The sequence below is a fragment of the Symphodus melops genome (genome assembly GCF_947650265.1).
Source record: "Symphodus melops genome assembly, chromosome: 8".
Classification (NCBI taxonomy): Eukaryota; Metazoa; Chordata; class Actinopteri; order Labriformes; family Labridae; genus Symphodus; species Symphodus melops.
Window position 1 is genome coordinate 22222902 of NC_136698.1, and position 13819 is coordinate 22236720.

At 39.2% G+C, this 13819-nt stretch overlaps 1 protein-coding gene across 1 annotated transcript in view; it reads left to right on the forward strand.

The window, feature by feature from the left end:
• The window catches only part of naaladl2 (N-acetylated alpha-linked acidic dipeptidase like 2), a 539711-nt gene that overhangs the window by 343520 nt on the left and 182372 nt on the right, over window positions 1-13819 (forward strand). The window contains exon 9 of the mRNA XM_079350063.1: window positions 6148-6291. Coding sequence (XP_079206189.1) covers window positions 6148-6291 — 144 coding nt within the window. The remainder of the gene's footprint in view (window positions 1-6147; window positions 6292-13819) is intronic.

Sequence of the window (13819 nt, forward strand, 5' to 3'; positions counted from 1 at the left end):
GGAGAAAACGAGCACGAGCCTGTTGCATGTGACGCATAGCCAATCAGAAAGCGAGGTGACGTAGTAGAACAGCTCATGCTCCCGTTGTCTCCGCTCCTTTGACCGACGGCTCTTTTTAAAACGTATTTTTCAGATAAAAACAGCACAAACGATCCCTATTACGTCCTCTTCGTCCGTTTGTTGACTCTGGAATCACGTTTGATCTCGAGAGGTTTTGCTAGATTTCCTGTCTGATCGGGGGACATTCGCGAGTCAAATCAGTTCGTGTGTGGTGTGTTGATGTTGCCGTGTGTTACCTCAGATTATATATCTCCATGTGTGTGGTCTCTAAAGTTTTGGAAATCGGCCGACAATTTTAAAATCCTGCCGTGTGAACCAGCCTTTAGGGTTTAGGCAGGTGACAGGTGAACATGTTGTAGACCTACAGACCTTGAACTCTTTGCCAGAAAACTTAAGGCCTGCCTCATCTCCACCTCTTTACCTGTTTTCTTTTTCTTTTTTAATTGATCAAAAGTAATTTTGAGACATCCAATCTGCCAACTGCAATCATTAGGCCTCAAACACTCCCCTTCAGAAACATATTGGTAAACTCTGCAGCAGAAAATCCACCATTCAAGATGAAGTAATAGTACTGCTATTAGGAAGTGTTTACCAATAAATATAGCTCAGTTTCCTGACACCACTTTAAATAATCACTTCAAGCTGTAATTAAATGTAAGATGCCTGTCAAGACAGGATTGTGGAGTGGGAGAAGATGAGGGTGAAAAACAAAAGTCTGACACCAAAGAAGATGGTTCTCAAGCATCTTTTAATGAAGGGTTTGGAAAAAAGTCTTGAGTGTGTGGTAATAAAGGACTCTGCATCTCAATGTTGAGTGATACCATGATCAAAAAACGTTTTATTTCTATTCCCACAAGGCTGTGTAAAATGATGAGTTCTTATGAGCCAGACCAAACCCCCATGTATTTTGAAACAAAACAGTTCTTATCTTATCATCACTTTGAAACATGAGTCAGTCAGTTTGTCATTAACTGAACGGTGCCACATGTTTGAGACTGAGCTGGCCTTGATTTGTCTTTTATCACATAGTGTGTGTTTTAAGTTCACATGGCCAAGTGAAATTGGTCTTGAGACCACTTTTAGATGGTCTCGCAATTGAGAGCATGCCTTTGTCTTGTCTCAGTCACAGACAGGGTCTCTGGATTTTAAACCTAGACTTGTTAAGACCACCACTGAGAGGTAAATTCAACATGCTCATTTCTAAAATAACGATTAACTTCAGTTAAATTATAATTTTATTATAATCCTCCGTTTACGGATCACCTCTGCTCCGCCTTGACAACTCAGCTGATAGTTTTTTTGTTTTCTTTTAGGGGTGGAAGTTGAGCGTTAAACTGTCAACACACTCTTACTTCTGGACTTGCAAGCGTTTACGTCCTTGCAGATCTGCTGTGTCAAATTAATGTTGTTGGTTCCACGAAAAACATAGGTATTCACAATCAGGGCTTTAAATTAACACTTGCCAACCCACCAAATGCAGGTTGAAATCTAATTTGGCCGGTAACATTGGAGAGCTACTACACATTTTGGCTAGCGTTGAATGAAATTAACAAGTATAAATCCCATTTTGTTTCACAGACACAGTTCTGGGCATGTCATTCAGCATACTGCCACACAGATGCGTATCCCCTTCCCACAGTTTGTTAGATCATTTCAAACTGATAGGACTTGAGAAACAGGTATTTGTTAATACCTGTTTGACAACACAACAAACTCTTTGAACAAGAGACGTTACCATCAGAGAGTCAGACAGACTCTCCAACCTGAGCTCACCTGTTGTGATAACTGAAACAAGAATTCAACTAGGCCGAGGCAACATTATGAGACAGAGGGAGGCGAAGAGATCCTCGAGGTTCAGACCGCAACTTTTTATATATATATATATTTATTTTTTTTCACAGACAGCAGCCTACGTTAATTTATTTCTCTCAGCTACATTGCTTTCTTTGCAAGCCACTAGAGGTGTTTTCAGTCAGCTGCTCTCCTCTCGTTCAGTGTGCAGCAGGCAGGTGTGAGTCAGCAACCATGGTGACTGTGTCTGTCAATCAACAATGTCCCGCCCCTCTATGCATAAGACTATTTCAGTAAAACTTGCTTTGACCATGTGTCTGTGACATAATCACAGTCATTCTGGGTTGATTATATAAAACAACTCAAGAACAGAAGTCTACATGTTTTCAATTGAATGCATCACTTTATAAAAATGTACATGATGAACACTAAATTAGATGTGGATTTTAAAGGCAAAAAGTGTGTGTGTGTGTGTGTGTGTGGGTGGGGGGGGGGGGGGGGTCACTTAAAATTGTCCATGAATTAATCAGAATGTAGAAAAGACATTTCTGGTTTTAAAAATGTTCTGGAAGGAGACCTCCAGAGATGAAAGAGATGGGGGGAAAGAAAATGACTGACTTTTGATTCTATATAGCTGTGAGTGGCTCGTATTCGACAAAGAAACAAATACCTTGTTCTGTAAGGATTGCCAGGTCGACACAATAGACAATTTTAAAACAAACTTTTGGCTGGTGGAGAATTTGGTTGGCTGATAACTTGTAAAATCTACTAGTCATGTTGGCTGATCATTTCAAAAAAAAAAAAAAAAAAAAAAAAAAAGTTAATTTAAAGCCCTGTTCACAATAGTTGAAGCCAAGAGAGGCGTGGAAGCAATTGGCAAAATGTCATGCAAGGCTAAGAGAAATTGATTTTACTGCAAGGTTTACCCATGTTATATTCTGCTGGAGCTGAGCATTTATGGATTCTCTGGGTTGTCATGACGGCACTATTTTCAGACTGTTAGAATCACTTACTTTAGTAAATTTTAAATAGCCTTAAGCTTGTGAAGATCATTTCTCATCTAGCAAGAACTCTAAGCACTTTACACAACACTTCACACCTACACATTCACACACTAATGGCAGAGTATGCTATTTTAGGTGACCATTAAATTCACTATTTGCATTCACACATATTTACACACCGCCAATGAAGTAGCAGGAGCAACTTGGTGTTTAGTGTCATCATGTGGCATCAGAAAAGCGTCTCTTCCAACTGAACCACAACTGACCAACTTTCTAAGTTGGTTGAATAATTTCTTGTAGGACTGAATACAAAGCAAGTCCTTTTCCAGTAGTCGCAGGTAAAGAAGAATCGTATTAACCAATACAAATGATGAACGCCTCACTTTCTCTTGTCCCCTTGTTAACCTTTTTCTTGCCCTAGCCTTGCATCTTTCCTCCTCTCATACCTTTTCATGGATTGTCAGTTCTTCGTGTTCTCTCAACCTATTCCTCGCTTGTCACTTCATTTGCCCTTCACTTCTCCACTCATTCCCTCTCCTTTAAGTTTTCACGTTTTTTCTTTGAATCTGTCCTGCAGTCTCTTAATTTGCATTTCCCTATTTATCTTTTCCCTTATTTATTTACAAATTATATCAGCCCCCGTCTCCCTAACCCCCCAGCTCTCCGTCCTGTCTCCTGTGTTGTTCATGGATTATTAATCATTTGGTGGAGCTGGAATGCCTCCATGACACTCTCTAGACCCAAAAGAGAAACCTATTGACTACACGTTCGGTAAGCACAAGGGATTTTTTTCAAGGGTTGCTGAGCTTGTCCTTACAGCTAAGTCTAGAATAACGATTATTCAGAGTTGAAAAAAGTGTGGTTCAACTGCAAGAAAAGTAGAGAAGTAACAATATGCTTGAGTTAATGAGGTATACAAGATGCAAATGGAAAAGATGTTACAGGCAAAGCATGCATACCTCTGTAAAGAGTCGTAACTTTGTTGGTTAAGATAAATAGAATGTAGCTAGGTGTTGAATCAAATAATAAAATACCCTCCACACTTATTAAACCATGTTTGCCCCTTGCATTCAGTACCTCTCCAACCTCCTCCTCCTCCCACACACAACGTACAAAAACCTCCAGTCCTTTGACACTTGCCTGCTGTCCATACCACACATTAGACTCGGCACCTATGGAGACAGGGCCTTTAGTGTCACAGTGCCCACCCTTTGGAACACATTCCCCTTTCCAAATCTGCAATGCCCCATCTTTGTACTCATTCCAAAAACTTCCCTTGCATACAACCTCTCTGAACTCTGCCTCTCCACCTCCCTCCCATCGTTTTGCTACCTGTCCCACCCATTTTCTTTTTCTTTGTCTGGTCCCTCCACCATGTCAAGCACCCTTGGGTGCTATATGTTAATTATAATCATTTATTTCTTAGTTAAAGTGATTGATTTTCTTTTCTTTTTTAAGATTTCCTGAGGCATATAAAATATTGGAATGAAGTAGTCTTGTGAAGTCGGACACTATGTTGTTATGGGCCAAGGCAGCTTTCTCCACCCACTTAAATCATGCACAGACACAACTATCAGCTTCTAAAAACAATTTAACTGAAGTTTACCCCTTTTGAGTTATTGGATATGATGTAGTATAGCAAATGTGTGTGATAGCATTGAGACACATCCACTAACATTTCTTCCTGTAAGGGGTCTTCAGCTGTAGTTTATGATCAGTAAAGGTCTTTTCCACTGTCCAGATGCCTGGAGGTTATCAGAGTGACACTGCTTGATCCTGCTTTATGAGCCTCCATGTGTCTTTTTGTTTCTTTGTGTGCTGAGCCAGCGGAGACCAAAAGCATCTAATTCCCAAGTCAGTCTGAAAACCTGAACGTAATCTCTCATTATTCTCACATTGATGTTATGAGTTAACAGGGGAAACAGCTAATGAGGCTTTAAATCACCCATCGGTTCCATTTACAGACAAAGCCAAAAACCTGTGAACCGTTTTCAGGTTTAGTTTTCCTCCTCTCTACCTTTGCTTTGCTCTCAGCTCCATGTGAAATGTTTTCTGTTGTTCCGGCTCTTGAGGCCTGATACAAAAAGTACAGTTTAACTAAAGTCTAATAACAAGTACCAGAAATAAAATTCATTTTCAAACAGGGTTAGGTGTGTTTGTTCGTTAATCAGTGTGTCGCCTGTTGTGTGAGTGTGCATTGGGTGGTATAATGGTCCCTAGTTTCCTTCATCTCCAGTGTTCTGACTTTACTGCCACCACAAAGGTTGTTGAGATCTTCTTGTTGAAGATTTTTTTTTTTTTAACAGCACTTTTAGTAATGAATAACATATACTTTTAGTTTCAGCAAACCTGAAGTTTGTCAGGTTTAATTTAAAAAGTCAGCATGAAATATAATCCCTGCCTCTCACCATGTCCTGACAGCATGCCAGTGTTAGATCGTTGCATCACACAATCTCATGCTCTCTGTCCTCACTGCATGCGATCAATACATCATTCTTTGCTCTGTGAATTTTATTTTGCAAACAGTTTGACATCTGGTGCTTTTTTTATTGAAGGTGGAAAATGGATCTGTGGTGCTTTTTATTGACAAGCTGTTGACTCAAATCGCACCACTCAAAGGCTTGTCAATAAAACCCAAGACACAAGTCAAAGCTCAACATTTCAATCACAGATAAGGAAATTATTAATGCTCCATTATCTTCACTTTGTAAAACAAACTTAGAGCATTGTTGAATGAGATAAAAAAAAATTGTTTGTGGACTTGTGTTTGAGTTAAAAAAAACAAAAAACAAACAAAAAAACAGGTGGCACCTCGTGGGCAGTCAGGACACTTGCATTAGGAAACAATATGTTGCTTTACATGCAGTGGAACAGCACATGTTTTTTTTTTTTAAACAGATCACATCAACTCCAGTCTTTCATCATGTTTACAGTGAGGTTATTGGAGTAAAATCAGTAATATTGGAGAAGTCTGCTAAGGATTTGAAAGAATACATCTGCTCTTATTTTTGAATAGCTTTCCAACAAGTCATTTTAAGTTTTCAAGCCGTTTTCAAAGACGGACAAAATGTTACCTCAAGGGCACATACACCTGTGTTAACAATTGTGCAACGTTCCATTCACAGGAGAGAGCAAGAATGACCCAAAACACCCTAAGGGAAATCCTTCTTATCAGCCATGGCATCAGAACAGTTTCAGAAACACTTTCTGCATCACAGATTTTTCTTCTCTGAGGCTTCTTGTTTCAATATGATTTCCACTGATTCATTTTCTAATCTGCATTTCTTCCCAGCTGACGTGTCAAGAGAGGCTGGAGGAAGATTAACTTCTCTTTTGGTTCAGCCCATCTCTGCCTTTCTCGCAAAGACGTTACTGTCGTCTCCCTCAACAGGACAGGGGGATTCCTGTGTTCCTCTGGCCATGCCTCCCAACACAGGTAAATTCAAATCATAATATACACAACAGTTGTTTTCTCTCCTGTCCATGACTATGTAGAAGCATAAGACTGACGTGAAGGAATAATGCCAAAAAGAAAAAAAGAGGGGCTTAAGGCAATGCTCTTGACTTGCAGTAATTTTAAGGGTGCAGTTTCTTCGCTTGCTACATACATTATCACCATAGACTATGTGTTGTATTCAAAAACCATGCTCTGGTACTTTTTCCTCCAAGTCAGGAAATACAATATTTGCAGTTTGCATAATCGGATTGACGTTTATGTACACTTTTTTTAAGGCTTCAATATCCGATTATCACTAACATGTAATGCAAGAGACATGCAGAGTGTAAAAATCGTCAGTAATCATTTTGATTTTTACTGTAACGTGGTTTGATTAACCTGACAGAAAGGACTCTACCCTAAACATTGCACAGCACACAGTCGAGCCACACTTTCTCATTTTTAACAATGGACAGCACATCTGTAACTCTCCTGACTTTGTGGCTTATTTTGAGTCGCTTCAGTCAGATGGGGCACGCTAACAATCCTGGATTTCTTGATTATACAACCGTTCCATGAGTACACCATGAAGTGTACCGGGCTTGAGGGGAATGACAACCAACTCTTCCAACTGAACCACAGCTGCACACATCAGGGTCACTTAAGTAGAGCTCGGCACATGAGAAAACAATGGGGTAGTTGCTTTAAAAACACTCAAACACAAAATTTCTGAAAATGTCCTGATTTTTTCTGGTTGTGCTGTTTCTCATCTTTTTCACCTTTTACATAGACTTTCCCCCTCCCTTAAGTCTTGTGTTGTTGTGAGGGACAATTGTTAACAAGCATCTCAGGAAAACGTTGGAGTGTGTGTGTAAAAACGGATTGTGTCTAGCTTTGTCTGCTGTCACCAAAGTCTTAGTAGAAGTTTGTAAAAAGGTTGTTTGTTTCAGGATGTTGAGTTCATTCTGAGGGGAAAAAACAAATTCTATTAAACAAGCGTTTGGAGAGATAAGAGTCGAGATTATACTATCATCTGTCCTACAGATGTCCTGCTGCATCTAATTACAAGCTTTGCAGGGAACCCTCACAATCAGATGGAGTTCAGTGTCGGGGCGGGTTGCTGTTATGTATATTAAAATGCCTCCCTTGTCTTTAACTAGGATAACAAGTAAAGTGATAAGACATTTAAAGAATTTTCAGAAAAATGTAAGCAAGAAAAATAACCTTTTTTAGAATCAAACAGTAATTTTTCACGTACAAATACCGGCCATTCTCTTGAATTGTATTCTATGTGAATATTTGCTGCTTTTTCCGTGCTTTTTCAGCCTTTTCTTGTGAATTGTTAAACAAAGAAATCATGCAATCATTAGACAGAGTCATCAATAATGAAATTAGACCTTAAAGAAGACATATTATGGAAAAATCCACTTCTACAAGGTGTTGTGAACATTTATTTGGGTAACCTGAATGTGTTCTGACCAACACAATTTGAAATAAATCCATCCAGTCCTTTGTTTGTGGTCTGCATAAGTCTTACCACACAGAGAAAAATGCTCCATTTCAAATTGTCTCTTGACATCACAAGTTGGATTCTGTTAAAAAAAATGTCCCCGTCCTCCCCTTTTTTCTCAACCCATGGACTCCACCTTTAGCCTAGAGCTAAACTTTTCTACAGGGTTACAAACCTTGTGCTTCATGTTGTATTTTATGTAGTTACCACTTTGACATACATCACGGTAGGCTGCTACGTGTTGTGTTGTTGGACTACACCGGGGTGCATAATCATGTGAAATTCATTCACTGCTCTCAGCACTTCAAGATCAAATCATCACAGTTGTCATTCAAGAGAGTGTAATAACAAATGGTCCGTAATCAATTTGACATTTATGGTGGCATGAGTCATCGTGGGGTCACGAGCCACAAAGGTTGGGAACCACTGATCTAGCAAGAGAGTTGTTGTCAAGGTTTAGTCAAATGACTTTCATTAGCAGAGCGTAGTAAAGTAGTAGACCTTATCAGTGGAACAACTTGGAATGTAACTAATATAGTAACTATGTAATTAGATGATGACTTTAATTGATCCATTCATTGATATGCTTCTTAAAGCATTGTACATTGTTTAAGATATGTTTCCATTAAAGAAATGGATATAGAGATGAGAGCCTGGGACCCCAGTCACCCCCTAAACCCATACTTCGTCCATCTGGCCACCGGTACAGGTCCCTGACCTGGAAGAGGGTCAAGTTCAATAGGAGCTTCGTCCCCTCTGCCATAACAGAACTGAATAGACTGCGTCGTTACATGTGTGTTTCTGTTTTCTGTCTTAAATGTGTATGGTGGAGGATGTACTGTATGTCTTTATGTATCTTGAGGTATGTGTCTCTCGTACGAGGATGAAAGCAAATTTCCTACAAAGGACAAAATAAATCTGAATCTGAATCTGAGCCCTGGAGACTCAGGAAGTCCAACGGCTGACAAAACACTCAAAGTTGTACTGCAAAGAAAGTTTGAAGTGTGGGTTTCTGGGGTTTCTGGTTTCACTGCATCTGTGCTGTTCTTGTTCAACTCGGCTCCATCTGAAAGCATCACCCTCACCACCGCCTACCTCTGCGAGTGTATCAGTCCCACTCTGTGATGACTAATTCAGTTCACAACCCGAAGTCTCCAGAAAATATGTCTTGGTTGAGTCACAGATGTGACCTGACCACCTCAACTCCACTGTGGTTCCAGTATCAACAGAAATGTTTCACAAACTGCATGTTTTCTTGAAACTTAACTTTATACTTCTTTTTTTGGTTTTCACAACTCTTTAACTGACTTTTCATCCAGAAATGTCTTCTGATGTGAAATCATTACTTTGGTAGTTTTGCAGTTTCCAGTCAATTTGTTTGCACCAGAGAAGGTAGGCGGTTTTAAGACACCCCTACGCTGTAGTTTTCACCTGTCTCCATAGGTGCTGAGTCAAATGTGTGGACGCCTCTCAGCTTTCCAGGGAAACATCTACCAACTGGTGTTGCAGTGATGGAAGCAGACAAGAAAACTGGTTCAGATAGAAATGATTGTACCTTACCTAAAAAGCTTCTGTGTTCTAATAAGCAGAAACGTGCTCAAACTAATATCAATATTGGGAGATGCTTTTGAAAAATTGAGAGAACGGTTAGAACACAGAAAGGTTTACAGACAGATGCAGAGCTGGCTAAACACTGAAGCTTCAGAGCCCACCACATGGCAACCTGCGTGAACATGGGCCTTAGAGCGGCGGGGGGAGGGGAGACAGCGTTCTCGATTGTTTTGAATTTGGACTACAGTATCCATTTTAAACACTAGGTGTTAGAGTTATATATTGAAAAAAAGAAAAAACAGGCTTTCTTGAAAACATCTGTAATGTAAGTGAGCGCATAACAGAAAAAAAGATTTACATGACTGAAACATTTAAGGTGTTACTTAGATAACTACAGTAGATCAGGGTTTCTGCAATAGAGTCTGCTGAAGAGTTGAAAACTACAATATCTGGTGATATACTGTAAATGGCTTTTAGACATTTGTTTGTAGATTTCTGTCGGTCCTTAAGCTCTTATGGTATTTGGTACCTTATCATGAGTGGCATACCTGGGGGTATCGTATCATATCATGACAAATCGCATCGTAACGTTAGATTTCGCTCTCAGTTAAATGCAAGCAGTGTTTGGGGAGATGGCATCTTAAATAACGCATTGTCCTCACTGAAGCCCTGCACAACTGGGGTCCCACAAGGATCAATCCTGGGACCCTTGTTGTTCAGCATTTACATCAACGATCTTCCGGCTGTGTGCAAAGACATAGACATCATTATGTATGCAGATGATGCTGTCATCTTTGTACATGGGAAGGACATGGAGCAAGTAGCCACTAAATTGTCCTCAGCCATGGACAAAATAAGTAACTGGCTTAAATCTTCTTGCTTGACCTTAAATATTAAAAAAACAGTTGGAATGTATTTCACTAAGTCCAATAAAGCCAAAGATATGCCTAACATCTATATTAATGGACAAAAAATTAACATTGTGACAGAGATAAAATATCTAGGTGTCCATTTGGACCAAACTCTGAGCTTTAAAAAACACATTAAAAGAATGTGCAACTCCATTAAATATAATATCTCCACCTTTAGACACATTAGGAATAGCTTGACTACTGAAGCATCTTTCATGTATCTCAATGCCATGATCTCTTCACACATCACCTACTGTTTGTCCTGTTGGTCTCAGGCCAATGAGACCACAATCAAACAACTCAGATCTGTCTACAATCAGGCATTAAAGGTGCTTGATAGAAAAGCCCTTCGCCATCATCACTGCAATATTCTCAATAAATATAACGTATTAAGTTTTGACAATGTAATTCAATATACAAATCTAAGAACCGTTTTCAAAATTGTTAACAATACTGCTCCACCCTCAATGAAAGAATTCATAAAACTTTATTCTGAACAAACGACCCGAACATCCCGCTCCACCACTCGCAGAAACTGTGCCGTCCCAAAGAGGTCCTCTGTATTTGCACAGACAGCCTTTTCATTTAAATCTATTCAACAATGGAATCAACTTCCTGATAGTCTGAAGCTGTCTGTGGATCTTAATAACTTCTCTAGAAATCTAAAGAAACACCTTCTCAATAATCAGCTGTGTCAGCATCAGCGCACTTAAATTTTACGCATGTAATTTTGTTGCTAAAGTTTTTTACTGTGATAATATTAATTAACATAGTAAAAAACGTAAAACTTAAAATATTAATTAATTAACAGTTTTTAGGCTGTGATGGTTTTCTGGAAAAGAAACCATCTGATTAGTTTTAAATGACTACTGCTTTTAAATGACTACTGCATGTATTTGTTTTGTGCTACTGACAGTTATTTGTAATGTCATGTTTTAATCCTGTGTGCACCTGCCCGGGGACAGCAGATGGAAACTAGCATTCGCTAAATCTGGTACAAAGCATATTTTCGAAAGATTAATGTATTTTGTACATTGTCCCTGACAAATAAACTAATAAACTAAACTAAACTAATACATCAGAATTACTTTATTAATGCCCTGGGGGAAATTAAATTTTAGACGTTTCTCGTGTTGAATATGACTTTGATTTGAATATAATGAACATGACTTCATGTTTATATTTTTGTTTCCTTACAGCTCTACTTGTTTTTTCATTTTTTTAAATCTTTTTTTTTACGTGTTTACTTGTAATTTTTCTGTTACATTTAGCTTTCACGTTAAGACCACTTTTTTGTCGTTATTTCAATCCATTATTCTTTTATCTGCATCAGGGTGATGTATCTTTACTGAAGCAATTTGTGACACCTTGTGGAGACAGTTTTCACTGTAGATGTGTGGTAAGTGTTGCGTGGTAAAGACAATGGCAGTGTTTTTGAAATCGTTTGCTACATAGTGCTTACGTTCTCCTATGTTCTATGACCTGACACTTTGCATTGTGGGAAACAGTAGGTGAGGGAGACTGGTCTGATACATACTGATCATTCCTGAATCAGTACGACATCCAGGTTATTTGACATACTGCAGATCTCACAGGAGACTCTGAGGCAAAGCTTATAGATGGGTTAGTTTTTTTTGTTAAAAAAAAAAAAAAAAGGCAGCCACAACCTACTACATGCAATCCCATTTCCCTTTATCCGGAAGTCATGATGGCATTTTTAGACATTCAATAAAGAAAAAAATCCCAAACCTTTTGCGCAGGAGAAAAACTAACGAAACATAAAGCTGCACAACAAAGCACTGTTTGGGTTCCTGACACAAATAAAGTATGTCCAACATACTATAAAACATTACAATGAATAAAACCACAGCTCAGCCAGAATGGGATTTAGCCATATTGAAGTGCTCATCATTGCAACCTATTTGTGATAGGGGTCACTTGTTCCCTTAAAGAGAGAGAGAGAGAGGGGGAAAGGTAAACACTACTGATTGACTGTTGACTTTAATGTGATACCTTTTTAGGCCTTTATGAAATCTTTGTGTCGACCTCTAGGCAGGCCAACTCTGACTTCTGTGTGACGAGGCCAGACTTAAGCACAGCAGGCTTAAGCTTTAACGCCAGTTACTTGAGGCCCCCCTATGGCTTCAATATTCAAGGTTTACAGTTCCCTCTGCTTCGTTCTCACTGAAAGGCTTTTACCTCATTTGGTGGCTTTGTGGTTGTACTGCATGCTCTTTAATTTGCACAGCCAGACTATTTATATGGCAGTGGGAAAGATTTTTGAGACATAGACAATATAATGTTTGAGTATAATCACCTATTGTTTGCTGAATTTACAATCATAAATCAATACATGTAACTATTGCAGGGTTTAGTAGAGAGCATGCAAACTATGGTTACAGCCTTTTCAGAAAATGTCCCAATATAATCATGTTTAAGATGAGTGAACAAACCCTCACTCAGTTCCCATGGGAGCAAAGATGGACTAAAGGCCATTGTGTTAGAAGCCTTTGTGTTCTATGCTGCTTGCAAGGCTTTTCCCCATTGCCAGAGAAAATCCCTCAGCAACTTCAATCCAATGTGTTTTGGAATTAAGTGTCAAAAGCCCATGTTGAGGCCATATCTCTTGAGCCTAAGTGCTAATGGCAAAGAAAACGAGGTATAAAGCTGAAGAGGCATGCAGAGATAACATTTGGTCACAGTTTTATGGGCACTTGTACCTACAGGCTGGTCAGTGACTCATATAGACTCACGCCATTATTTCAAGGATCTCACAGTACAATTTGGTTACACGCTTTAACACATCAGAAACAAGGCCAGGCCTTGATTGTTTTGCCCTTAACAGTTTCCTCTGCTTATCTCTCACTGATTTTGGGGTATGTTGCAGACTCTTTCATTTGCCCTGCGTGACTTTTTATGTCGGTAGCTGGCGAGCTTCTTTCATGGGTGATATCGACTGCTAGTGAAGGGTGGATAAAGCCTCATACGATTCAGTGAGGCCTGAAAAAGATCCAAACTTTGAATCTTCAAACACAGCAAACACAATGACAGGTTGTGAAATTATAACTTATAACAGCTCCCTTATGGTGGTCTGAGGCCCCATGACACTGCTGTCATGTCTCATATGTAATAAATAAATAAAAGTGCAAGGCTGGCTTCCTCGTTTACAATCTATTAGGTGCCACACACAAAACAAATGTATGAATGTGGCTTTGACCAAAATCTATTACTTTCTCTGCTTTCTTACCAAGAACCCTCTGACATGGTGCGAGAAAGCACGAGCCACCCAAACCCTTCCAGACAGGGGCGTAGTCAGACACAGCTCATTTACATTTAAAGGTAGACAGAAACGGCCTGTTCTGAGCATGGTTGAAATAGAGATGTTTATAGGCATGATCACATACAGGATGACTTCAGAGACTAGTTTTGGGGACCTCTGGGACTCATTGAATCTTGATGAAAAGAATTACAATATGTGACCTCAGAATGGTTTTTAAGGTTGAGAAAATGAAGGTTGTTTTGACTGTCTGAACACCTGTTTTAATTTGAAAGACTT